At 52.0% G+C, this 27,447-nt stretch overlaps 3 protein-coding genes and 1 pseudogene across 3 annotated transcripts; 1 reads left to right on the top strand and 3 right to left on the bottom strand.

Moving 5' to 3' along the window:
* Positions 1-3,247: 3,247 nt before the first annotated feature.
* si:ch211-14k19.8 (uncharacterized) lies at positions 3,248-5,150 on the top strand. The gene is made up of 5 exons (XM_067259112.1): positions 3,248-3,267; positions 3,340-3,531; positions 3,674-3,895; positions 4,248-4,413; positions 4,563-5,150. The coding sequence occupies exons 2-5, from the start codon at positions 3,368-3,370 to the stop codon at positions 4,635-4,637; spliced, it is 627 nt and encodes a 208-aa protein (XP_067115213.1). The 5' UTR covers positions 3,248-3,267; positions 3,340-3,367; the 3' UTR covers positions 4,638-5,150.
* A 1,549-nt stretch (positions 5,151-6,699) lies between these two features.
* Positions 6,700-19,699, bottom strand: LOC136964982 (E3 ubiquitin-protein ligase RBBP6-like). Its single transcript, XM_067258959.1, is given in 23 exon segments — positions 6,700-7,872; positions 8,140-8,386; positions 8,566-8,746; positions 8,895-8,974; positions 9,092-9,279; positions 9,415-9,783; positions 9,912-11,646; positions 11,743-11,835; positions 11,974-12,215; positions 12,217-12,319; positions 12,403-12,509; positions 12,621-12,663; positions 13,540-14,126; positions 14,429-14,532; positions 14,639-14,811; positions 14,980-15,116; positions 15,252-15,348; positions 15,452-15,540; positions 16,009-16,050; positions 16,242-16,268; positions 17,938-17,956; positions 18,218-18,317; positions 18,628-19,699. Coding segments are annotated over 23 exon segments (5,529 nt in total). The 5' UTR covers positions 18,794-19,699; the 3' UTR covers positions 6,700-7,272.
* An 833-nt stretch (positions 19,700-20,532) lies between these two features.
* The window catches only part of LOC136964981 (phospholipid phosphatase 3-like), a 13,194-nt pseudogene continuing 6,279 nt past the window's right edge, over positions 20,533-27,447 (bottom strand).
* Positions 21,881-25,619, bottom strand: cacng3a (calcium channel, voltage-dependent, gamma subunit 3a). Its single transcript, XM_067259758.1, is given in 7 exon segments — positions 21,881-22,213; positions 22,215-22,465; positions 22,674-22,814; positions 23,080-23,163; positions 25,409-25,427; positions 25,429-25,505; positions 25,508-25,619. Coding segments are annotated over 7 exon segments (1,017 nt in total).

The following is a 27,447-nucleotide window of genomic DNA, read 5'->3' as shown; positions in this document are numbered from 1 at the left end:
TCAGGAAGGACAACACAATGGAGCGGATAAAGCTGCAAGACTCGACCCCCACGCCACACTGGGCCCCGCCCCGGCACACACACTCTCACACACACACACACTCTCACACGCACATACAGACACGTGCACAGACAGACATGCAGACGCACAGGCAAACAGCACACCCACACACACACATTCCTTCCCACATTCCAGCACTAGCACACACAGCAACACACTCACCAACACACACACTAGCACACACCCTAACACACACATGAACACACACCCTGACACACACACTAACACACTCACCAACACACACACTAGCACACACAGTAACACACTCACCAACACACACACTAGCACACACCCTAACACACACATGAACACACACCCTGACACACACACTAACACACACATTAACACATACCCTGACACACAAACTAACACACACCCTGACACACACCCTGACACACACACTAACACACACCCTGAAATTGACACAACATCAACAGAGCAGGTCAGATCCCGGCTTCTGACGACCAGCCCTGCCCCAGGGGGGCTCGACCTCACCCTAGCCCCAGACAGAGCCACCGAGGCTGGGGAGCCTCGACAGACCGCTCCCCTGACCTGGAGGATCCCCAGGAGCATACCTGTCCATGACCTCCGAACGACCCCTGGAAGGACCCTCGACCCCGTGAGGTCACATCTCAACGTGACGTCACACGACCCTGAGCAGGAAGGGGAGGAGTTTCAGGAGAGAGATATCACTAATCGCACCCCATCGTTCTTCCTCCTTCCAGACAGTAGCAGTGGAGCGCCCGCTCAGGAGCGCTCATCGCTGGAGCCGGGGGGGTCAGACCTCACTAATCGATCAGGATCAACTGAGTCGTTGGAGACAGGCATCACCAGTCGCTTGGCGAGAGAGTCTGGAGATGGACTGTTGAGTGACACTTTCTCTCCTTCCCTCTCCTCTACCACACACACACATCTCACACACACACTGCCTCCAGACACACTCCTCACACACACACTCTCTCCAGACACACTCCTCAAACACACACATTCTCCAGACACACTCCTCGCACACACACACTCTTTAGAGACACACTTTACACACACACACACTCCACCAAGCCCCACTGTTATGACCAACACACATTCAGAAACAAACACCACACACTATCTTAATAATCAAAATTATACAGTCATTGAACCAACACACTCCACACCCCTCCCCCCTCCTCACCCACGCCCCCTTTCTCCCCCCAACCCTCCGCCATCATCGACTCACTCCCCCACCTCCCCCTCCTCTCCCAGCCCCAACACAGACAAAAACTACAGTTGGACTACAAATCCCACAAGCTCTGCTCCCTCCACCACAGTGCTCCCTACCTTGGGAGATGTAGTCCAGAAGTCCACCGTCTCCCTACAACCCATGACCTCTAACCCATCAGCACCATTGGAAGTTACCGCGGCAACCGCCAGCAGGGTTGACAAGGTTTACACTGAGACGGACGGCACACACACTCGAACTTACCACCTTACCACATACACACTCGGCACACACACACCCTCACCCAAACTGTTGTCCACACAGACACCTTATACTGCAACAGCTGCACCTCACCACCTGCCTACACACATACACACTCTCCACACACACACTACCCAACCCGACACACACACACCCCACACAAACACTACCCAACCCGACACACACACACCCCACACAAACTCCACACTCACACCTACATCTTCATCCAGACACACCTCCCTCGCAAAACCTACCCCTCCAACCCCCACCACCGTCCCCAACCGTGACCCTACAACCCCCCCGCCCCCCGCCCCCCACCTGACTGCCACCCCCCTCCCACCAGCCAGCCCCAGCAGAGCCTCCACGCCCCCACCCTACCCCCCGCCCCCACCACCCATCTCCCCAGGCCAGGGCAGCCCACCATGGGGTAGAGCAGCTGGCTCGCCCCCCTCTCCGGTCCTCCCAGACAGAAGCTCCACCTCTCCACCCAGGGTCTTCATTGTGCCCAACCAGCCTGCCGTCATTAAAGGTAGTGTGTTTGTGTACTGACAGTGTGTGTGTTGACAGTGTGTGTGTAGATGTGTGTGTGTGTGTGTGTACTGACAGTGTGTGTTTGTTTGACAGTGTGTGTGTAGATGTGTGTGTGTGTGTGTGTGTACTGACAGTGTATGTGTGCTCCAGAGGACTCTATCCAGCTGCTTCTGCAGATCATTCTAGAAGACCCAGGCCCACACCAGTCTGATACCCTGGAGAAATATACTTTCACCTGGGTAGGACACAGACACACACAGACACAGTTTTCCTTTTTTAAGTATCTCTTTTCCAGTAACATTTTCCCCTCTCTTTCTGGTGCTGTTCCACCCCTGTCCTCTAGGTGGCGCCCCACCTGCATAGAGCTCCAGGATTCCACACCCTGCTGGGAGCTTGGAGCAGGTGAGAGGGGAGAAGTAGGAGGTGGGAGAGGGAGGAGGTCCAAACTGGGTTTTTACATCCATAGTTATGTTTGGGCTTTTCACAAATATTAACTCACCCTTCAAACCACTGTGTTTATTTTTAAATGTATGTGTGTGTACGTGTGTGTGTGTGCACGCTTGTGTGTGTGTGCCAGTGGCCAAGCGGTCCAGATTCTGGTGGAGTTCAGGACCGTGGGGGCTCTGGCCTGGCTGGGACAGTCGGGGGCGGAGTCTCTGCTGGAATGCACCGGATTGGCCCAGGCTGTTAGAGAGGGGAGGAGCTTCCGGGGGTCAAAGGTGACAAACATCACAGTGGGAGGTGAGTCAGAGGTCAGGTGTGTGTGTGTGTATTGCTAGTGGTGGTCTAGGTTGAGATGATGTTGTCACAACAGGAAAGTTCAGATGTCACTCGTCACCCATGGCAACAGAGCCCTGGATTAGCTAACAGCTAACAGTGTCTTCTCCCTCTCGGGTTTTCTTTATGTATCTCCTCCCCTCCTCCCCTCCCCCCTCCTCCCTCCTCCCCCAGGTGTGGAAGAGGGTGTGTGTGGATGGCTGCTCAGCTGCCCTCCAGGGTACCAGTGTGTGTCCAGGCCAGGCCTCAATGCCAGCTGCTCCTCCCTCTGCCACCACCAGTACTGCCACCACCACGGAGTCTGCTCCCACCACACACACCAGGGGCCAGTCTGCAGGTACACACACACACACACACCAGGGGCCGGTCTGCAGGTACACACACACACACCAGGGGCCGGTCTGCAGGTACACACACACACACCAGGGGCCAGTCTGCAGGTACACACACACACACACTGGCCGGGGATGAGTTCTGGTTCATGGTGTGTGTGTGTGTGTGTGTGTGTCCAGGTGTCTGGTGGGGGATGACTTCTGGTTCATGGGTGGTCGTTGTGACGTGAGGATGACAAGGCTGAAGCTGGTGGGGGCGTGTCTGGGCGCCCTGGTGGCCGCGGTAACCGTGGTGGTTGCCTTGGCAATGGTAGCAGTGCGTCGGTACAGAGCCGTGCTGATACAAGCCAAGGTGGACCAGACACGCAGCAGGTACACACACTTATACACACACACACACACAGGAGGTGAGCAAACAGGAAGTGGCTTTATCAGTCCTGATGCCAGAAAGAAACTGAGAAAAGTAAACACACCTTGTGTGTGTGTTTCTGCATGTGTGTGTGTGTGTGTGTAGCTACCGCAGGTTCAACCACTTCGACGAGCTCTCCAGTCGGTTCTGGCTGCGGTCGTGGGCGGGGTCAGCTGACTCCCTGGATAATCCCGCCTTCTCTCGCTCCGACGAGCTGCTGCACCTGAGGGCGCTCGACCGCACTTGCTGTTACCACGACGACACGCTCTCGCTCGCCTCCACCTGCCCTAGCAACGGGATGCGGCTGAACACCGTTTACCCTCACAGGTGGCACATACTCACACACACACACACACGCTCACACACACAGGTATGTACCTATATACACGTAAACAGAAGCATACATCCATACATACAAGTAAACATAGGTATGTATGTTTACTATGCGGAGTCAGTTGGCTGAGCGGTGAGGGAGTCGGGCTAGTAATCCAAAGGTTGCCAGTTCGATTCCCAGTCATGCCAACTGACGTTGTGTCCTTGGGCAAGGCACTTGGGGAATGTCCCTGTACTTACTGTAAGTCGCTCTGGATAAGAGCGTCTGCTAAATGACTAAATGTAATGTAATGTATCCACACACACAAAACCAGTGATCCTTCCGTGTGTGTGTTCTGCGCCCCAGCTCCCAGTACGGCTGGGCGGGGAGCGAGGCCAGTCTGGGGGAGTGTGTGCTGGACTCAGGGAAGGCCAGCGACCTGTCGGTGTGCAGCTGGCCCATAGAGCCCATCCAGTGGACACCCTTTCCCCTGCTGCAGCAGCTGGCCAATCACAGGACAGCCCCGCGGCAGGTACGCATCTGGGTTTGTGTTTCGGACGGTGCTGTGTGTGTGTGTTTTTGATGGTGCTGTGTGTGTGTGTTTTTGATGGTGCTGTGTGTGTTTTTGATGGTGCTGTGTGTGTGTGTGTGTTTTTGATGGTGCTGTGTGTGTGTGTGCAGGTGAGGTCCTCAAGGCCGAGGTCCTACTGTGAGGGCATGGAGCTGGTGGATCTGGAGAAAAGCTGGACTGCTTAGCTGAAACACACACACACGCTTCTGAACCGTGACCTCTGGACAGGAACTTCTTCTACAGGATGTGATGTGTTAACGTGCACTGTCATCCAGAGGTGTACAGGGGGATTTGAACCTGCCATCTCTTCACCTGTGATCTTTTCACCTGCAGTCAAATGCTCTAAACTGAGCTGCACCCTTGAATCTACTGATGTAAATGTAGCTTCTTTCAAGCCAGACATATTTCTACTGTTGTTATGAGATTTTGGCACTTTTATGAAGACGTGTTTCATTTTTTGCGTAAAAACTTTACTTAATTTTGAATAAAACAAGTTCTATAAATCCATGCTGTTTGAGAGGCGGGGAAAGAGTGCTTATCAGTTGTTGTTGGTTGGTTAGTGTGTGTGTCAGGGTTCCTGCAGGTTTCAGTAAGTCAAATATAAGACCTTTTATAAGACATTTTAAGACCATAAAGATTGAAATGTAAGACCTACACAACGCATTACCAAAAAAATATTCAAATCAAAGAAAAAAAAAATAAAAAAAATAACAATGAATGTAGTAATTGAAAAAGCATAAATTTTATATTTTTTGTATTTAGGCCTATTTAAAACAATTAAAAAACGATTTTAAGTTTTCACTCTTTCGACATTCCTGAGACAGCAACGAGCGCAGGTAGAACATTATACGTGTTGCCTTCCCGGTCTGTTAAAATTTATGCTAAATAAGTAATTTTTTAGACGAAAAAAAGCTAGCTAACTAGCACTAGCTATCGAACACGTTGCGAACAAAGGCCTACACCACAACGACCTGGGTTCAAAACCAGCACGGAGCGTACTGCCAAACACATCCGTGGGCCCAGATCCCTGTAACCGCAGCGCACCCCCGACTGTTCAGACCCCCTCTCCCAACTGTTCAGATCCCCTCTCCCAACTGTTCAGATCCCCTCTCCCAACTGTTCAGATCCCCTCTGCCAACTGTTCAGATCCCCTCTCCCAACTGTCCAGATCCCCTCTCCCAACTGTTCAGATCCCCTCTCCCAACTGTCCCACCAGGAAAGGCTCAACCAAGAGTCTAAAAATACATTTACCTTTTATCAGTTTTATTTATAAGTCCAAGAGCAAAAATGTAGCTGTAAGAAGATCCTTCAGACAGATTTGAACACAAGACCCTCACTCAGTAGCCCACATCCTTAACCACTGAGCTATCAGGGATCATAGCAATCCCCACTCAACCTAAAATTTGACATTGAACTATCTAGTTGTAACAACCTGCAGAGTTGGGGTGTCAGAAAACCATAATAAAGCAGGGCTCCCCTGTTAACTCACTGGGTTAGTGTGCGTGCTCTTTCAGACATGCTGGTGCAGTACCACAACAGCCTGAGTTCGAATCCCAATTTCAAATTTTTTATTTTAACTTAAAAGTTATATTGTGGTCATGTGAGATGTGGGACTTCACATTCATACAGTTTCATAAATATCGTCTATCCTCTCCACCAAATGCTTGTTAATCTCAGGAAGATTATCTTTAGTATGGTTTGGTTAGAAACAGAGTGCGAATTATACAATGATAATCGGAAGGGGGCAGCTTCTTCTCCAGGGCATAAAGTAATAACGATTACAGGTAAGAACGATATATATAAATGTATCAACCCGCCCAACCTGTTGTTTTTACCTTGTTTGGGGGGGGTCCAAGTCTTAATTATGGGGGTCAACCCCCCCCACCCCCACACACAATTTGAATCCTGGACTCTAGAGCTCCGCTTTGTAGGCTACGACTAGATACTTTTTTGCTACTTTCCAGATTCAGAACCGCAGCCTGCGTTTCTGGAAATGAACGAGGGTAAAACCTTTTTTAGACCAGACTAAATGAAACCTGACCTCGGATGAAAATCTGGCAGTTTTGAAGACGTTTTAAGGCCTTAAATTTAAAGTTCTGAATTTTTGACTTTTTAAGACCCCACGGGAACCCTGTGTACGTAAAAAGGTGAAGCAGAGACTGTTTGTGAACACACACCTACAGAACTGTTAATCTACAACTGAACCCATTTTAAGGAAAACCAGACAGCAAACCTTTCAACTTCAAGGCAAAAAAAACCCAACCTTTTTATTTAAGAAAAAATGTACATAACAGTTGGTTGTCTGAACAGTACCACCACCACTTCCCCCACCTCATGCCCCCTTCGCTCTCCTCTCTTAAGCCAGAGTCCTGAGTAGCATGACGCCAGTTTGCTGAAACCGGTTGAAACTTGCAGAAACTGAAACAGAATTGTTAAAATGTTGGACTGTTTTTCAAAAGATGAGATTTTCATGTTTGTATAAACCCCCCCCCCCCCCATCGCCTATACAAAAGAAACAACATTCAGATTTCACATTACATTTCCAGTATCAAGACAGTCACAGAGAAGGGGGGACAGTTGTTCTTTCTCTCCTAAAAACCTTTTTAACCTCTGCAGTAATAACCTCCCCCTTACACATTAGCTCACTGTAGCTATGCTAACACTAGTTAGCCAGCTAGCTATGTCCTGGTTTCTGTGCAGTCTGGATGGGCAGGCAGTTAGCTAAACGCTGAGTGAAGCTAACGCTAGCTAGCCTGGTTGAGCGAGCAAGCACAGCGTTGGCTAAATCCGCTAGCTAGCTCGCTCGCACGTCACATCTTTTCATTTCCCATTCTCTCCCTCTTTCTCTCCTCCCGCCGATCCCTCCTTCTCTTTGTTTTTCTTGTTTTTCTTCTTCTTGTGTTTGTGTTTGTGCTCCCTGGGTTCCACCCCGTCATGGTCCACCTCCGACTTCTTCTTCTTCTGCTTTTTACGCTTCTTGTGTTTCTTCTTCTTCTTCTCTGTGGTTGCTCCGGTCGCTGCCTGCGAGGCGGAGCCGCTGCTAGGGGCGGGGCTCTGGGAGGCAGGGCTGCGGCAGGAGTTGTGGGAGGCAGCCGGGCTCAGGCTCCGCCCCTTCTCTACCTCTGATCCCTCCCCCTCGCTGTAGTCTGGGACGAAGGCCGCCTCATCCGTCTCCCTGCCGAGGTCTGAACACAGACGCTGCCGGCGAGGCTCTAGACCCTGGCTCTCCTCCCTCCCTCCTCTCTCCTCCCTCCCTCCTCTTTCCTCCCTTGCTCCTCTCTCCTCCCTTGCTCCTCTCTCCTCTTTCCCTCCCTCCCTCCCTCCTCTCTCCTCCCTCGCTCCTCTGGGCTCAGCCTTTGTGACTGGTTTGGGGACTGGTTCACTCTGAGGAACCTCTCTCCCCACCTTCCCCTCCTCCCTCACTCCCTTCCTCCCCTCCTCCCTCGCTCCCTTCCTCCCCTCCTCTTTCACTCCCCCTCTCCCCTCCTCCCGGGCTCCCTTTCTCCCCTCCTCCCTCGCTCCCTTCTTCCCCTCCTCCTTCACTCCACCTCTCCCCTCCTCTTTCACTCCCCCTCTCCCCTCCTCCTTCACTCCACCTCTCCCCTCGTCCCTGGCTCCCTTCCTCCCCTCCTCCCTGGCTCCCCCTCTCCTCTCCTCCCTCGCTCCTCTCTCCCCAGCCCTGGATACTTCCTCCCGGCCCCGCCCTCTAGAAGGAGACACGCCCCGCCTTAGAGCTCCTCTCTGATTGGATGATCCCAGGCCATTCTCAGCAGAACCTCCAGACCCCCTGGACCTGGTGGAGCCCGACCTCTTCTCCTCCTCCTCTTCCTCCTGCTCCTCTCTCTCCCACTTGGAGCGAGGGGGGGGCTGTATGGGGGGGCTGCTTGCCACTGGACTGGCCCCCCTCTGGCCTTCAACTCCAGACTCGGCACACCTGCAGCCGGGTACAGGAGAGTAGATTAGGGTAGAACAGGGTAGAGTACAGTAGAGCACAGCAGGGTAGGTTAGAGAACAGCAGATTCAAAGAGACATTTTATTAATAATCAACTTAATGAATCAGCCCCCCATACACACAGCAGTAGGTCAGGGGTCATCCAGAGGTCAGACACCCACCTGGAGGAGGGCTGGCTGGCTGGTCTGCTGGAGTTGGGGTCCCTTCTGCTCCTCTCAGCCCTGGGCTGCACCCCCACACTCTGCCCTGCCACACTCTGCACCGCTACACTCTGCCCCGCCACACTCTGCCCCGCCACACTCTGCCCCGCCACACTCTGCCCCGCCACACTGGACTGGTCTGCTGCAGGGAGGGGGGGGGAAGTCAAGTGAACAGATGAGGCACTCCTGGATGTAGGAGATGGAGACATGGAGAGAGAGCGAAGGAGAGAGTAGAGAGATGGAGAGAGAAGGAGAGAGATTTTCTCCCTATGAGTGTGAGGTGTGTTTACCTGATCGGGCGGGCTGGTCTCTCTGAGGGGACGACCTCTCTGGTCTCTCTTTGCCAGCTGCTTTCTCTCTGGACACGGGCCTAGAAAACCAGCCGTTCACACGGAAAACCAGTCAGTCACACACAAAGAACCAGTCAGTTACACAAAGAGAACCAGCCAGTCAGGCAGCCATGTCCAGGCCACCAGGGGACTCCTACCTCTCAGTGCCTCCTGACACTGGTCTCTCCTGGGACTGGTCTGCTGGTCTCTCCTTGGCGATGGCTGATCTCTCTCTGATGGAGAGCCGGTCTAGAGACACAGACCTCCTTCCTCCTCCCCTCCCCTCCGCCGACCTCTCCCCCTCCCCCGCTCCTCCCTTCGCCTCTGCCGTCACCGACCGCTCCACCTCCCCCGCTCCTCTCACGGTCACTGCTACTCTTTCCAACCCCAGACCCCCGGACCTCTCTCCCCCCTCCCTCCCCACTTTCCTCTCCTCTCCCCCCTCCCTCCCCGCTCTTCTCTCCTCCCTCCCTCCCGACGACGGTCTCTCCCTCTTCTCCCCAGACAACGGTCTCTCTCTCCTCTCTCCGGGCTCTGCTCTCTCTCTCCTCTCCTCCTTCGTGACCCCTCTCTCCCCTGAGCCCGGCCTCTCTCTCCTCTCCTCCCTCGCTCCACCTCTCTCTGTGGCCTCCAGCCTCTCCCTCCTCTCTCCAGACGCTGGTCTCTCTCTCCTGTCCCCAGGCTCCGAGGCTGGGGATATGGTCGAGGACGAGGCTGGCCCATCCCCTGGCCTCTCTCCCAGCCTCTCCCCCGGCCTCTGTGAAGAGGTCGAGGCTGGTCTCTCCTCCGTGCTGGTCTTCCTCCCCAGGTCTCTGTTCAGCTTGATCCTCCTCTGACCCAGCGGCTTCACCTGCAGCAACAACAACAGTCAACATGAACAAAGATTCTTATATATATATATATATACCCCCTATTGTGTACCCATTACTCTCAGTCTGTAGGGGGACATACTGTGTATGCGTGAGTGTTGCTTCCTACCTGGAGGTCCATAAGGGGCTGTATGGAGGCCCTGTCTGGCTCTCCTCTCCCCGCCTCCCTGCTCCCAGACCTGGGCAGCAGCAGAGGCCTGTCTGGGGGGGCTACTGGAGCAGCTCCTCTCTGGGTCGGCACATCTGCTCCTCCTCTATCAGGCCTCCCTACTCCTCCTCTGTCTCCTCCTCCTCTCTCCGCTCCTGCACCAACCCTTCCTGGTACACCTCCTCTCTCTCCACCTCTCCCGATTCCTAACACCCCTCCCCTCCCTAATAATCCTCTCTCTCCTATACATCCTCCTCCTCCTCCCCCCCTGCCTCCTCCTCCCCCTCCCCCCCTGCCTCCTCCTCCCATCCCCTCGACCCTGCGGAGCTTGTGAGGGGGGGTCCCCAGGAGGCTGGGCCTCTCCTCAGGTCTCCACCTCTTCTCTGCCGGGGAGCCAGGCGTGTGGATGGGGAGCGTGGGATGGGGGAGGCGATGGGGGAGAAGGGGGATGTCCCGTCTCCCCCTGGCGTCGCAGGGGGGCTGCAGGGGGATGGGGAGGAGGGGGGCGGGGCGGGAGGACAGGGGAGGGGTCTTGAGGAGACCCGGCCCCCCTAATCCTCCTTTTCCGACGCTTTTCGCCTTTTCTTTTCTCGGGGGGGCGTGGCTGAGGGCGGGGCCAGGGTCACCTGACTTGGTTTTCAAGGTTTTGATTGGTTTGGCGAGTGAGGAAGAGGAGGATGGTTCTCTTTTCTTGGCCACGCTGTCCGAAGTCTTCTTCTTGGTCTTCTCTCCCTTTGTCTTCACTTTCACCTTCTGCCCCTTCTCCTTCCTGCTCTTCTCTGATTGGGCCTTGCTGTGCGTGGGCGGGGTCTTCCCTGACACAGCTGCATTCTTACTGGCTGATGATTTCTGGGGCGGGGCTTTTGTGGAGATGGGCGGGGCTTTGCTGGGCGTGGGGACGTCATCCATTGGCTCGTCCCTGACGGGCGTGGCGTCTCCGCGGTCCACTGATTGGTGGGTTGTGTCTGGCTCCTCCCCACTCCTCCTCTTCTTCAGTTTCTTCGTCTTGGACGCTTTAGACCCTCCCTCCGAACCCTTAGCCCCGCCCTGCGAGCGATCTTTGGCTCCTGAGGACGGCAGGTGAGCCCTTTCCCCTCTCCTCGCCCGGCTCTGGGGGGAGTAATCTCTCTGGGGGGAGAGTCTCTCCCGCTCCCGGCTGCCCCCCCTCCGGTGGTGGACAGGTGCATGGTGGGAATCGTAGTCCTTGTAGTCCTTATAGTACTTGTTGTACCAGTCCCTGTACTCCCTCTCCCACTGGCGGTAGCTGTCTCTCTCCCACCTCTCTCTCCCCCCTGGGCTGAGGTCAGGACGACCTTTGGGGTCGTAGGGCGGGGGCTCCCGAGGGGGGGGCTTGCGGCCCCCGGGGCTGCGGCTCCGGTACCCTCCAGGGGACCGAGACCGGGAGCGAGTCCGTGACCGGTAGCCCCCGCCCCCTGCCCCGCTGCCCCCCCCGGCCCCGCCCCCGTCCCAGCCCCGGTACGGACCGGGGGAGCGAGGGGAGCCGGAGGAGCGGCGGTAACCGTAGGAACGGGAGCGGGAGCGTGAGCGTGAGCGCCCGTAGGAGCGTCCGTTGCGGCGGGAGAAGGGGGAGCGTCCATAGGAGCGCGAGCGGGAACGGGAGGGGGTGTAGGAGTAGGAGCGAGAACGCGAGCGAGAGTACGGACTCCTGCTGGGAGAACGGCTGTAGGAACGAGACCTGGGGGGGGGGGGGGGGGGGGGAGGGGGAGGGTGAATAGTGTGGGCATACAGTGTGTATGTGGATTATAGTGTGTGTGTATTATAGTGTGTGTACCTAGAGTAGGATCTTCTGCGTCTCTTGGGGGCGTTCCTGTACTTCATCAGCTCCTTGGCGAAGTCTTTAGTGAACTCATCAAGCTTAGATGTCCTGGCAACACACACACAGTTTACACACACACACACAGTTTACACACACACACAGTTTACACACACACACACACACAGTTTACACACACACACGCACACACAGGTGAGCCAGTGTGTCTGGGGAGCTGCAGTTACTCACTCCTCCTGGTGGTGGCGCCGCTGCCTGTAGAACTCCTCTTTGGAGAGGGGGGGGCCACCCAGCGAGGGGGGCGGGAGACCAGGGGGGGGCTGGGGGGCCGGGGCGATCCAGGGAGGGGGGCCCAGGCCAGGGGGGCCGGGGGGGTATAGGCCCTGGGGCGGGAAGCCCAGAGGGGGAGGGGGGAGGCCGGGGGCAGATGGGTAGGGAGGGGGGTAGGCCTGGGGGGGCATGGTGTGGGGGGGGCGGGGGGTAGAGGGAGGGGGCTGGGTAGACAGGGGGGGCCGGGGGGCGTGGTGGGGGCTGGAGGTGGGGAGGGGGGGGCTCGCCATGAGGTGGTCGGAAAGGTCTGGAGAGAGAGAGAGGTTAGACAGTCAGGTGTGTGTGTGTACGTATGAGTGTGTGTGTGTGTATAAGTGTATGTCTACGTACCTCTCCCAGGGAAGTCTAGCCCCTCCCCTGTGGGGGCGGACCTGATGACCTGGCTGGTGGGAGGGCCTTGCCGGGGGCGGGTGACCAATCAAAGGCAGGTGGTAGCCCTGGGAAACCAATCAGAGGATTCTGTTCACAGTTCATAAGAAGAGGCTCACGGAAGTTTGTGTGTGAGTGTGTGTGTGTCTGTGTGTATAAGATTGTGTGTGTGTGTGTACCTTGAGAGTGTTATCAGTCCGAGCTGTCTGTCCTTCTGTCTCCCTGATCAATCAATAAAGTACATCAATAAAAACACAGGAATCAATAAATATGAATCAATCCATACAAGTGCATCTGAAGGGCTGGGCGATATATCTGGATAATATCGCAATCATTTTGACGAAGATATAAAATGAGAAAATATCGTGTTGATTGTGTTTTAAGATCACCGTCTGGCTCCTCTTAGTTCACACACACACACAAACTGAAAATTGCACGCGCACAGGAACTCTCTTTTTGTCCTGTCACATAAGGACATCTGCATGAATTGTTCCATGTGAGGTCCATTTTGTCAAGTTGCACGTACCATGTTATGGCAACTGCTTAAATTTGCACTACACATTTTGTACTTTGTAACAATAGCTGTTCTATCTCAATTGTTTTTGTTGTTTTGTAATGGGGGCAAAAGAAAATCATGTTTATTTTATTATTTAAATGCAAACATATCGAGATATATATCAAATATCGTAAACATTTTGGCAACATCGATATCATTTTTTTTTTTTATATCGTCCAGCCCTAATCTGAATGAATCAATATATTGATAAATGTATCTATGACTATGCAAATCAATAAATACGAAAAGAAAAATCCATCACTCAGTTACAAACAAACCAAAATGTTCCCTCTCTGACACATATAAGGTGTCAGATGGCTGAGGGGTGAGGGAATCGGGCTAGTAATCCGAAGGTTGCCAGTTCGATTCCCGGTCATGCCAACTGACGTTGTGTCCTTGGGCAAGGCACTTCACCCTACTTGCCTCAGGGGAATGTCCCTGTACTTACTGTAAGTCGCTCTGGATAAGAGCGTCTGCTAAATGACTAAATGTAAATGTAATGTAATGTAACACAAAACATCCACATCGTCATGGAAACTCACCCTGGTGGAGGAGGCTCGCTCTGATTGGCCGGATGTTGCGGGGAAGGCCGGCTGCGTGCAGGGTCAGGGTGGGCGGGAGCAAAATCCAGTCCTCCGATTGAAGGAGTGGACTGTGTGGGCGGGGCTTGTGCTTGAATGACAGCAGGGGGGGGAGGAGGGCTAGCAGCAGGAGAACGAGAGGCGTTAGCTAATAGCGGGTCTTGCTGACGGACGTTAGCCAATAGCGGGTCTTGCTGTCGGACGTTAGCCAATAGCGGATCTTGCTGACGAGTATTAGCCAATAGCGGGTCTTGCTGACGAGCATTAACCAATAGCGGGTCTTGCTGACGAGTATTAGCCATTAGCGGATCTTGCTGCCGGACATTAGCCAATAACGGATCTTGCTGACGAGTATTAGCCATTAGCGGATCTTGCTGTCGGACATTAGCCAATAGCGGATCTTGCTGACGAGTATTAGCCATTAGCGGGTCTTGCTGGCGTGAAGGGAGGGTTCTGAGTGGCTGGGGGCGGGAAGGGGGCGGGGCAGACTGTTGTGATTTGCGTGCAGCCTTGGTGTAGCCAGACTCATTTTTAAAGTTGTTTACCGCCTGAGGTGGGGGGGGAGGAGAGGATGGAGGAGGAGAGGATGGAGGAGGGGAGGAGGGGAGGAGAGGATGGAGGAGGGGAGGAGAGGATGGAGGAGGGGAGGAGGGGAGGAGAGGATGGAGGAGGGGAGGAGAGGATGGAGGAGGAGAGGATGGAGGAGGAGAGGATGGAGGAGGGGAGGAGAGGATGGAGGAAGGGAGGAGAGGATGGAGGAGGGGAGGAGAGGATGGAGAGAAACATCAATGTAAATCAGTGCCGATCAATGTGAGTCAATTCATATGAATGAATCAGCCAGCAGTGTTACCTGGCGTAGGAACTTGTTTGCGATCAGGTTGTCGGGGGAAACATCTGACTGTTTGCAGGTGAAGCAGGTGTGTTCCTCCGAGTCTAGCAACGTGGTCCTGATACCTAGACACACACATAGTATTATGTATGGTGTGTATATGTACATGATGTGTGTGTGTACATGTATATGGCGTGTGTATATGTACATGGTGTGTGTGCACAGTCTCACAGTCGTCACAGTAACTGTTGCCGCAGCAGGGGATGACGACGGCGTCGGTCATCAGGTCGTTGCAGACGGGGCAGAGCAGCTCGTCTGGGATGGGGTCAGACTCGTCCTCGGAGGACGAGTGCTCCCGCGGCACGAAGGGAGGGCGCTCCTTCTTCCCCAGGGCGTAGGCCTCGCTGTCACACACACGCACCAGACACACACACGCACCAGACACACACACGCACCAGACACACACACGCACCAGACACACACACGCACCAATTACTTTCATATCTCGTGAAACATGCTGTGCATAGGTGGTCAAGTGAGAGTGGGAGAGAGAGACAGAGAGAGAGACCCACGCGTCTATAGCAGGGATGGCATATTCTCCAGTGCTGGTCAGCATGGCTCCCTTGCTCCCCGGCTCAGCCTTCACCATGAAGCTCTGAGGAATCCCCTTACTGATCCTGACTGGCTTGGGGCCTTCCAGACTCTTATCCTACACACACACACACCCACAGTCAAGAGTCAGATGTGATCAGGATCGAAGCCATACAGGGCTGGGGTCTGCAGGCTAGGACAGGAGCAAGAATTGTTGACCTTTAACACACACACCACACCCACGCGTACGTACCATCTGCATGGGGCAGTGTCGTATGTAGTGCCCAGCTTTGCCACAGCGGAAGCAGGTGTAGTGAGCTGGAGGAGGGCCAATCACCTTCTTGGAGTAACTAAGGAGACACAGACACACAGGTTGCAATCAGACATGCACTGAGGTTACAGTGTGTGTGTGTGTGTGTGTGTGTGTGTGAGTGTGTGTGTGAGTGTACTGACTAGATGGGGTCGTAGTCGTGGTTGGACTGAGAGATCATGGCTCTGATCTTGTCGTCTTCAGAAGCGTTGGCCTCAGCTAGGTTAGCTGTCTGAAACGCAGGAGGGAGGAGGAAAGATAAGAGGAAGGATGAGGAGAGGGGTGAGGAGAGGGAAGGAGGATAGAGGGATGAGTGAAGGAGCAAGGAGGAATGGGAGGGAGAGGGAAGTAGAATGTTAGAGGGGGAGGAGGAGTGGAGGGAGGAGAGTGGAGGGATGAGAAGAGAGGTTAGAGGAGGAGAGAGGGAGGAGTGGAGGGATGAGAAGAGAGGTGAGAGGAGGAGAGTGGAGGGATGAGGAGAGGTGAGAGGTGGAGGGAGGAGAGTGGAGGGATGAGGAGAGGTGAGAGGAGGACAGAGGGAGGAGAGTGGAGGGATGAGAAGAGAGGTGAGAGGAGGAGAGAGGGAGGAGAGTGGAGGGATGAGAAGAGAGGTGAGAGGAGGAAACAACAGTTCAGAAGTGATACATTCAGTGCAGCTCTTCCAAAACATCACGAGCACACACACGCACGCACACAGTACCTTGGATAGCTGTGCCAGAGACATAGATGGAGAGGAGTCCGTCTGAAGAGGAATCAGAACATTAAAGGGTTAAGGAGAAGGAGCCAGGGTGTAGGAGGCAAGGACACAACTTAGGGCTGAGCGTAGGATCTGTCACGAGGGCTTCCTGCATTCTGGGCTGAGTCTCAGAAGTCTCTCGTTGGTCCCTTGCCTCCTCGTGGTGAAGGAGACCGAGGAGTTGTTGCCAAGGGAACCGGAGACGAGGAACCAAGGGCAGAGTTCTGAGACTCGCCCCCCCTAGCCTCTCTCCCCCTCTCTCCCTCCTCTTCTCTCTTCCTTCTGCCTCTATCCTCCATCTCACTCTCTACCCCCCTCCCCCCTCTCCTCCCCTGGGATGGGTTTCCTTCCACAGGAGAAGCTTCCTCTCGTCCCCATCACCTCCCCCCTCCTTCAGCACCTGCAGCTGTGAGGGTGGAGGGGAGGAAGTAAGGGTCAGGGGGGAGGGGGCCTCTTCTAGGAAATGAGACCCAGCCCAACCCTGCTGGGGGGGCCGAGCATTATGTTCTTCTGACAGGAGCTGAACTACTATACACAAGCGGGTCTACAGGAACAGGGGGGGGGGGGGCAGTGGGGGCTGGTCGGGTGTACACTCTTCGTCATCGTCATGGCGATGGCAGGACAGGAGCGTGCTGTGAAGGGAACACACAGGGTCTGCTGCACGGTTCTCACTCTGAACACAACCAAAGCTTTATTGACACTTCTGCAGGATTACAGCAGAGCACACAACAAACGGCACTGTCGCCGCGGTAACCGCGGAACCGTCATGTAGGTCCCATGTCAGCTGTGATGTCATAATAGCAGAAAAACAGACTACAGGCAGTGATGTCATAAAAGATCTCTGTGACGTCATAAAACATCATTCACTGTTGTCATTGTTACCATTATCATTGTTTAGATATTTATTTGTTTATTTGTCTTTTCCCCGTTTGAATCGCCAAACAAACAACACTGTCCATTTAAAGGCAGTTCTCAGCTGGGCTTCCCAGAGAGACTCTCCAGTGAGCTGCAGCATCTACAACCATGACAGAGCTCACATCAGCCAGGCCAGCATCAGGCTGGGGCAGAAGGGACCAGGGCAGCCCCATGTTCAGAGGAACTACATGAGGGTGGGGAGCCTGGGACTTACAAACACACACCTCACTCTCACACACACACACACACACACACACACCTCACTCTCACACACACACACACCTCACTCTCCTCACTCTCACACACACACACACCTCACTCCCACACACACACACCTCACTCCCACACAATCTCACACCTCTGTCAAACACAATCTCACACACACCTCACTCTCTCACAATCTCACACACCTCACTCTCAAATACAATCTCACATACACCCAAGTCATTGAGCATTAGTGTTATTTCAAATTACAGTCACAAACTCACTCAATGTTACGATAAAAGAAAAACCAGTTTTCATAGAAAACAAACATAAGGATTCATCATGTAAAATCATCACCATAAAAAATATTATTATTACATTATAAACCATTATCAACCAATCACTGTTCAGCCAGTTTAGAAGAGGCTTTCCCATTGGACCATTTCAATATGAAATACAACCAGTAAAGTGACACAGTCAATGACATTTCAGTGATCTGCCAATCAAAACATTCAACACAAGTCACATGTCAGATAAAAACACGTTTACACAAACAGGAAACAGCTTAGGCCGGCCAACCTGGCGCAAGAGCTCATGAATATTCATGATAAATTAACCAGCTGTACACAGAATAACCCACAGTTTCAATAGTGTGCTGCTATTGGCTGTTGGCCGGCTACAGTAAGAGCTAGCCTATCAGGGGGCGTATGACAGAGGAAACACTTTTAAAGAGCCAATGAGAGTGGGGTTTACATACGAGTCTGGAAGATCCACGGCTGTGTCAGAACGATCACTGGAGGAAAGAGAGGGAGGGGAGAAGAGAGGGAGGGGGGAGGAGAGAGGGAGGAGAGAGGGAGGAGAGAGAGGGAGGGAAGGGGAGAAAGAGGGAGGGAGGAGAGAGGGAGGGAGAAGGTTAACACACAGTTCAGCAACTACTAGTGTAATTTAAACACTAAAGTGTTTGTTCATCTTATTGGCATATATTGTATGTGGTTAGTGATGTAATACGCGTGGTCAGTGATGTCATATGTGTGGTCAGTGATGTCATACTTACACAATGAACGTTCTGCCTGCAGGTTTGACGCCACCGATGGGCGTGCGCCTGACGACCACGGACGAGTGTTTGGGTATGTGGGCTTCCTCATCAGTGTACTCTGTGTGCACACACAATACACACAGGTTAGGCACAATGACTTACTAAACTCTGCTGTCTGCGTTACGGGTGTAGGTACGACAGGTAGAGGACGGGGGGTGCAGCGTATCTCACACCAGCGAGTCTAGAGGTTTTAAAGGTGCGTTTGATTGGAGCTTACACAACAAAACAAAAAACTTTAAGACGGTCACAATGGTCATCACACTACATCGATAAACTACGTAAAATCAAGCACGGAAATACATAGTTGTGTTTGTGCAAAATATGTTAATATTTATATCCTATATTTTGGAGCGTGCTGCCGTAGTTACCTTCCCGCGTCTGTGCGTTGGTGATCTGCAGGTCGCAGTCAGTGGCCTTGAGCCGCTCGCGGGCCATGATCTGCCGCTTGAGCTCGCTCAGCGTGATGTGGAGGCCGTCGAATGTGACGGTGTTGTAGTCCAGTTTGGAAGAAAATTTATAGTGAACACACGACATTTTCACACCACTAAGCACTTACTCAACTTAGACAAGAAAAAAACAAAACAAGATAACGTTAGATCAAGTTAAATGTCAAAACTAGAAGGAGTAGGGGGGTGGGGGTCAGTATTTTGACTTGTCAATATATTAGGTAACTGTCAAACATCCCCTCTCACATTCTGTCAGAATAGAGGGAGGCACACGCAACATGCTGGGACAAGATTGCTGCTGTGCTAGGGAGACAAATGCAACTACAGTCCTCGTGACCTGGTGCCCAAAACGCCAAAACTGGTCTGGCACTTTGCACGAATACTAACAGTCCGTAGCTTTAAGCAGTCCTTCAGAATCAAAGTCCGAATGAATCACAAGAAAATCATATTTCCAGACGTGTCCATTAAGGAAATCGGATCAAGAGAGTCACAAAATGTTTATTGCGGAAGCACGGGCCTTTCGCCACCTTGAGCGGCGAGGCCGCGAGCGTCCTTCGCGTTTCGCTGTCCGTGTTGCGCAGTCCAAAGGCTTCGGTCATAAAACAGATAATCCACGGACACAAACGCAAAAGTCCTCAAAGATCATTTCCTGGTTCGTAGTCCATACAGAAATAGGTATATATTTCGAAATCCTCTACAAACGTGGCCACCTACTTTAAAACGCCTCAACGGCCTGTCTGAATTTCTACCACTCAAAATAAAAACAAAGATGATTCCCCGATGCTAACTAGCTTAGCTTGCTTGACTAACTAGCCAGTTAGCTACTAAAATAAGCAAATTAGGCAACCGACTAGCAAAGCCCTCTTCTCAGAACTACTATTTAACTATTGTTGTCCAGGTGGCGGTCGCTAGAGATACCGAAGATGTTTTTCGGTGTCTAAATCCATAAATTCCATTTCGGCGGTCTTCCCGTTGTTCCTCGTTGTCTTTAACATGGAGGCCTCGGACAGAACTGTGCCGGAACCGGAAATAGAGTTTTTTTCTTTTTTCTTGAATCTGTTTGTCGTTGAGTGGAGCCCAGGATTTGACGCCCCCTGGCGACGTGAAGAAGTAATTCGCTATCGGAGCTGAGGATCTGAACGGCTGAGATTATAGTTGACGCCCAAATCAACTCAATTGTGAAATTCTACAGGGTCAAGAGTTAATCAAAAAACTCACATTTTTGTTTATTTGTTAAAATTACATTTTATGTATTTATTTGTATTTAATTTATATATACATACACTTTTCTATACAATAAAATATATTATTTCTATTATGTATCCTTGTGGTCTGCACACACCTCTTTCTGTCTTGGTTTACTCTGATAAACCTCTTTACACCTAAATATGATTCAACATCTGTTGTTGTTGTTTGTTTGTTGTCCTGACCTCCAGCTAGCCTGCCCCACCTGAGACAGAGTGAGGCAGGTGTGTGTTCACACATCAGAACACCTCCCCGACACACAGTCTCTCTCTCCGTCATCCTTACAAACATAATAAACTCTCTCTCCGTCTGTGCGTGTGTTTGTGTGTATTCGTGTGTTTATGTGAGTGTGTGTGAGTGTGTGTGTGAGTGTGTGTGAGTGTGTGTGTATGCAGGGCCGGTCATAGGCATAGGTGACATAGGCAGCTGCCTCGGGCGGGCGGTATGAAGAGGGCGGCGGCACCCATTTCTGAATCGTCCCGCACCACCAGCAGAGGGCGCCAAGTCATACAGAGTAGCGCACCCGGGGGGGGGGGGGTTGTTAGGGGCTGTTGATAAATCTTGCCTAGGGCGCCAAATGTGCTAGGACCGGCACTGTGTGTATGTGAGTGTGTGTTCATGTGAGTGTGTTGGAGTGAGTTCCACAGAGCTGCTCTGATAGGATCAGATGATCAGGTGTCAACAACAACGCGACTCTTTGTTTATTTATTTATTGTAAACAGAAACACTGTGATTGGGACAGACGTGTGAGTGTGCTGCATCTCACAACCAGAGGCCTGTTCCATAAAGCCAGTTTACCGAATGAGCCAGGCTTATGTCAGTTAGTCTGACTCATTTCTAGTTCATACGGTTCTATAAAGACAGCTCAACATAGTTCGAACTCAGTTACTATGGTAACTTATGCTGTGAAACTAGCCTGATCCGGGGCAGGTTAACTGTCAGGCTTAGCCTGTGTTGTCGGGAAAACGATGATTTACCTCGGACATTCTCATTCTCCCTCAGTTCAATATGAGGCTGAATTTATAGAAAATCAACTTAAATACATTAAATGCGTTAAACAATGATGACCAATGATTTCAGAATGATACAAACCTACAGAGCCTACGTTAAACGTATGGCTATATGGTAGTTTGTGATTTCAAATGTTTAGGCATCAGGCATATAGACCTATATCTCAATCTACATTATCTCAGTATAATTATAGCTACATAATTGTTAACAGTAGCCTAATTCAAGTCAGGTTTGGGACTTTAAGTCCAACTTTTTTGAGCGGCCTTTATGGAACAGGGGGTCTGATCTCTGTACACCTCTGTATGTACACACACACACACACACACAGACACTGTACTTTATAACCAGACCCCTGTACACACACACACATACATCTTTAGGGTCAAAGGTCAAATAACTGCCAGGTATCTGTGCTTTGATTGGCCAAGTCTGTCTGTCAGCTCAACCAATGGACTGTTTCCTAACCCAACAGGTGGACACAGGAGGAAACAGAGGAAGTATTTGAAAGTGTTTCAAATAGTATTTCAACAATGTCATGACAAGCAACAACTAGTGGGAAGAGACGCAGGACACCCATAAACTCTACAGGGTCGACGCAGGTATGTTCTACACATATGTTCTGGGTCATATCTATTCTGGCCTATGTGTTCTACATGTATGTTCTTGTCCATGTATGTTTCTCCATGCATGTTTTGGTCCATGTATGTTCTACATGTAAGTTCTATTTTCTCTGTCTCCTCTCCCTCAGTCCCACTCTCCATCTCTCCTCCTCCTCTCCCTCAGTCCCACTCTCCATCTCTCCTCCTCCTCTCCCTCAGTCCCACTCTCCATCTCTCCTCCTCCTCTCCCTCAGTCCCACTCTCCATCTCTCCTCCTCCTCTCCCTCAGTCCCACTCTCCATCTCTCCTCCTCCTCTCCATCACACTGGCGTGGTTCTCCTGTTGGGGGCGTTGCCAAGCAACACCTCTTTGTTTTTGAGAGTGGACAGGAAGCTCCTTCCAGCCTCCATCGCCCCGGCGACAGCGGCCATACTGTTTGGTGGCGCTGCGTTTGTCTTCGCTTCTGAGAGGGGCGGGGCCAGAGAGTACATCGTAAACTCTGCCCCGGCGACTGTCGTCTCCCCGGCAACGCCGGCAGCCTTCGCCTTCACCGACGCCGTCGACGACAGTGGGTCGCGGAGTAGCAGCACCCGCGGTGACTGGTCGGCGTTGCTGCGGTAACTGGAGCGTCGGCGGTTGCCGTAGTAGCGGTTTGCGGTAGTAGGAGGAGGAGCTCCGGTAGAGGGCCGGCTTGGTGAACGAGGGGCGGCCGCACGTGCGTAACCGACGGTGACGCTCGATGAAGACGTGGACCGCCAGCACGCCCACCATCTCGGCCAGGACGAAGGAGAGCGCCCCGAAGTAGAAGGACCAGCCGTACGCGTAGCTCTTCTTGCTGTCGCTCTGCGACGGGTCGCCTGAGTTGGCCGATATGTAGACGATGATGCCGATGATGTTGCTGAGGCCTGGGGGGGGGGGGGGGAGGGGGATGGGGAGGGCGGAGGGGGAGGGCGGAGGTTAATGTTCCAAAACAAAACAGTTGACCTTGGTCTGCAAAACAAAAATGAGTCCACCTTTGTTTGAGGGGGTTGTTCTATGTGTGTGTCTGTGTGTGTCTGTGTATGTGTCTGTGTGTGTCTGTGTATGTGTCTGTGTATGTGTGTGTGAGCTGACCAGCAGAGACGAACAGAATGCCTGCACTGAGGATGACGTTGTGGTGGCTCTTGTAGAACTCGCTGGCCGCCACACACACCCCCCCCAGGAACAGCAGAGCCACACTGAGGATGGGGAAGAGACTAGACGCACGCACAGCACCTGGGGAGGGGAGAGGGAGAGAGAGAGAGAGCGAGAGAGAGGGAGAGAGGGAGAGAGAGAGAGAGAGAGAGAGAGAGAGAGAGAGAGAGAGAGAGAGAGGGAGAGAGAGAGAGAGAGGGAGAGAGAGAGAGCAGCTGTTTCTTCATATTGATCACCCTCGGGTGTATGACATCACCTGCTTATGTGACGCCACTGGCACAAGTATAGAACTGTGTGCGTGGGTGTGTAGGTGTGTGGGTGTGTGGTTGTGTGTGTGTGTACTCACGCAGTAAATACTCTGCAGCATCTTGTTCATAGTCTGCATCCTCCTGGAAGTGGTCGATGTCCTTACACACACCTCGGAATGTGCCTGTGGACACACACCCACCCACACACACACACCCACACACATTGAACATGTGTTTATGTCTGTGGCACATATGTTTATGTGTGAGGTCTGTATGTGTTGATGGGTATGTGTGTTTAAGTGTGTGTATGTGTGTACTGTATGTACACGTGTGTGTGTGTGTGTGTGTGTCTGTGTGTGTGTGTGTGTGTGTGTGAAGTACACGTGGTTCTGCCATGCCCCCCTGGAGCTGTATCGATTTACCAATATCGATCATGTGATTGTGTTTTCACCATGGTTACAGTGCTAATTCAGTCCAGGCTGCCCCCTGTGACCAGCTTATGTTTCCAACACAATGGACACCAACGAGGAAGAGGACACCCAATATTAATAGCACTTTAAATACCACAGAAGAAGAGACCAATCTGATTAGCGTAGCCGCTATGCTAACATGACTCATCAACAAATCAAAGGGGGTTGATGCTCACTGCTAGCATGTAAGCTAACAGATGCTAACCTTGTCTGAATAAGACAGGCTGATTGTGGAGCTGCTAGGTCAACAGGCAGGACAATCCTGATCACGTCCCACAAAACAAGGTTTATTTTGGGCCGCAGACAAACCCTTGAGGCACGCTTGCCTTTTAGTGGTGACTTCAACACAACCAAACACACCATACACACACATAAACCATACACATACACATGCCATACACACTAATCACACACACACCATACACACACACACCATACACACCAATCACACACACACCATACACACCAGTCACACACACACACTATACACACCGATCACAGGCACACACCAAACACACTAATCACACACACTATACACACCGATCACACACACACGCCATACACACCAATCACACACACCATACACACCAATCACAAACACTATACACACCGATCACACACACACGTCATACACGCAAATCACACACACCCCATACACACACACACCATACACACCAATCAAACACACACACACACTATACACACCATACACACACACACACACCAGCCTTTGGTCTGATGGCCACTAACCCAGCAGCTGTGGTTGAGAGTTGAAACATCTGAAGGTTACAGTGCCTGTATGTTCTGACCCTGTCTGAACACTCCCTCCCTCCCCCTCCCTCCCTCCCTCCCTCCCTCCCTCCCTCCCTCCCTCCCTCCCTCCCTCCCTCCCTCCCTCCTCCCTCCCTCCTCTTACCCCATTCCTTCTTTCATTCCTGCTGTTGTCTTTGAACACACAACTGGAGATGTGTTCTTCTATACAGCTAATACCGGAGGGAGGGAGGGAGGGAGGGGTGATGAAGGAAGGAAGGAAGGAAGGAAGGAAGGAAGGGAGGGAGGGAGGGAGGGAGGGAGGGAGGAGGGAGGGAGGGAGGGAGGGAGGGAGGGAGGGAGGGAGGAGGGAGGGAGGGAGGGAGGGAGGAGGGAGGGAGGGAGGGAGGGAAGAAGGAAGGAAGGAAGGATGAAAGAAGGAAGGAAGGAAGGAACACATATTAGTTTTTTTATAGAGGATAAAAAGGGCAAAGAAATCAAAAGCGGTTTAATAAACAAAAGTTCAAAGCTGTTAATGAACTGTGATCCTGAACACACACACACTCTCTCAGCTGGGATTGACGTTCTCTCCCAGGCAGAATGCTTCATTACCCGGTAAACCATTTTGATGCCTCACTGGTAGGTCACACAGCCTCTCTCTCTCTCTCTCTCTCTCTCTCTCTCACTCCCAGCCTCTCTTTATCCAGCCTATCTCTCTCCCAGCCTCCCTCTCTCTCCCAGCCTCCTCTCTCTCTCTCTCTCTCTCTCTCTCTCTCTCTCTCTCTCTCTCTCTCTCTCTCTCTCTCTCTCACTGCCAGCCTCTCTCACTGCCAGCCTCTCTCTCTCCCAGCCTCTCTCTCTCTCCCAGCCTCTCTCTCTCTCCAGCCCAGCCTCTCTCTCTCCAGCCTCCCTCTCTCTCCCCAGCCTCCTCTCTCTCCTCCTCCAACCTCAGCCTCTCTCTCTCTCCAGCCTCTCTCTCTATCACACACACACACACACACTGGAGCCAGAGGGTCATGTAACAGAGAATCGGTGTGTGTGTCATGTACACGCACCTGTAGACAATCACCACTATAGCGGTAACCCCACTCATGCAGGATCATGGTCAAACTCATGGTTGTCGCGTGAATTAACGTAGTAATGATCAAAGTGATCATCGGTAAACTTCTTCTTAGCAACTTAACGCAAGTGCCCGTTCCAATCTCACCTTCCGTGCAGCACGTGCGCCCACAGACCGGAGTGGGTCATCACCTCCTCGTTCTTGCGGATGGTCTCGTTGTCGCTCCCGCCCTTGGACCGGCACACCCACGCGAGTAGAGCCAGTAGTCGGTCCCAACCGCGATGGTCATGAGACTGAAGGCGGAAAACGCCCCCGCCGTCGTCAAGAGCATCATCATGCCCCTGTTAAACAGCTTCATCCCGAACCGATCCACGCGCTGGTACCGGGACCGTAAAATGTTACACTAACTGTTTTCTGTCCTTAGTCCAACGTCACTCCGCACGAGTTCAAACATGATGCATCGACTTCTCCATGCGCGTAAACTCCGTAAGTTCAGTTCTTCTTAGTTCCCGCGTCTCCCTCACCGTCACTCACGAGCTCAGCTGGCATGGCGAAAGGCGCTTCCTATCTTCTCCTTTGTTCGACAGCAGGAAATGTACCGAATGTTCCGGTAAATGCCGTTAACTTCATAACAAACCATGCAGCAAAGAAACCTCACTTTGAGCTCCCCCAAACTATCTTCTTTCAAAATCCAAGTTCATAAAAAAAATTACATTTCAGGCTTTATAGACAAGTTGCAATAAAAAAAAAAAATAATAATCTGATAATTGTTTTATTTTCATGAGCCAAAAAGTTAATGTTGCTTCCTGAGTCGCAGTCCGCGAATAACAGCCCCTGAGAGAGAGAGAAAGAGACAGCGAGAGAGAGGGGGGGGGGGAGATTGGGGGGAGAGAGAGTGAGAGAGTGAGAGAGACAGGAGAGAGAGAGACAGGAGAGAGGGGGGAGATATTGGGGAGAGAGAGAGTGAGAGAGAATGAGAGAGAGAGAGCGAGGGAGAGAGAGGGGGGGAGATTGGGGAGAGAGTGAGAGAGAGAGACCCCTACAGCAGTAATTAAACAGCCCATTAGACCTGATAGCAAAGTGCATGGCAAAGTCCAAACTAGTGATTACCTTTGAACTTAAAAAAATCTTTATTTTTAATTAATGAATTAAATGGTAATATTCTTGATGATGATCACTTGACACCTACCTTTATTATTCCCGTTACTTTATTAATGACATTATCAATATTCTAAAACCACCAGATATATCAGTCAATTGAACACCAGAATGTGTGTGTGTCTGTATACACTGTATAAGCCTACTGCATTTTATAGGTATACACTGTATAAGCCTACTGCATTTTATAGGTATATACTGTATAAGCCTACTGCATTTTATAGGTATATACTGTATAAGCCTACTGAATTTTATAGGTATATACTGTATAAGCCTACTGAATTTTATAGGTATATACTGTATAAGCCTACTGAATTTTATAGGTATATACTGTATAAGCCTACTGCATTTCAGTGCCCAGTCTGACCTTGTGTTGTTCTGTGCATCTGACAATAAAAGACTTGAACTTGCACGTGTGTGTCCACACTAGAAGCGCACACACACTAACACCTGTCAAATGAAAGTAAATTAAGAAAACACAGGAGACAGAATTTGTCAAATGTCATGTAATATAGTGTCTGGTATCTCACATACAGTCAGACACAAGGCATGCATCACAAGACCATGATCCGTGACCCCAGTCCTCCCCTTCCTCCCCTCCTGCCCCTCCTCCTCCTCCTGCCCTTCCTCCCCCTCCTGCCCGTCCTCCCCCTCCTGCCCCTCCTCCTCCTCCTGCCCTTCCTCCCCCTCCTGCCCCTCCTCCCCCTCCTCCCCCTCCTGCCCCTCCTCCCCCTCCTGCCCTTCCTCCCCCTCCTCCCCCTCCTGCCCGTCCTCCCCCTCCTGCCCCTCCTGCCCGTCCTGCCCCTCCTGCCCCTCCTCCCCCTCCTGCCCCTCCTCCCCTATCTTGCATAGTAAAGTTGTTTCTCTGTGTTTTCGGATAACTTCCTCCTCCTCCTTCGACTCTTCCTCCCTGCCCATCCTGAATGATCTCACCATCCCAAGTTCTAGAACACCCGATAGCCCTGCTAGAACATCTAACCTTCCAGACACCAGTACCTTCCTTCCCTCTGTCTTCTGTTTTTATTTGG

The sequence above is a fragment of the Osmerus mordax genome, chromosome 21 (genome assembly GCF_038355195.1).
Source record: "Osmerus mordax isolate fOsmMor3 chromosome 21, fOsmMor3.pri, whole genome shotgun sequence".
Classification (NCBI taxonomy): Eukaryota; Metazoa; Chordata; class Actinopteri; order Osmeriformes; family Osmeridae; genus Osmerus; species Osmerus mordax.
The sequence above is the reverse complement of the archived record's forward strand: the minus strand, read 5'-3'. Positions and strand labels throughout refer to the sequence as shown.

Bases quoted from the DNA above. Each gene is read 5' to 3' on its own strand.
- si:ch211-14k19.8 (XM_067259112.1), top strand. From the start codon at position 3,368: ATGGGTGGTCGTTGTGACGTGAGGATGACAAGGCTGAAGCTGGTGGGG. The intron at 3,532-3,673 runs GTACACACACTT...GTGTGTGTGTAG, and splicing joins GTGGACCAGACACGCAGCAG to CTACCGCAGGTTCAACCACT. The intron at 3,896-4,247 runs GTGGCACATACT...TCTGCGCCCCAG, and splicing joins AACACCGTTTACCCTCACAG to CTCCCAGTACGGCTGGGCGG.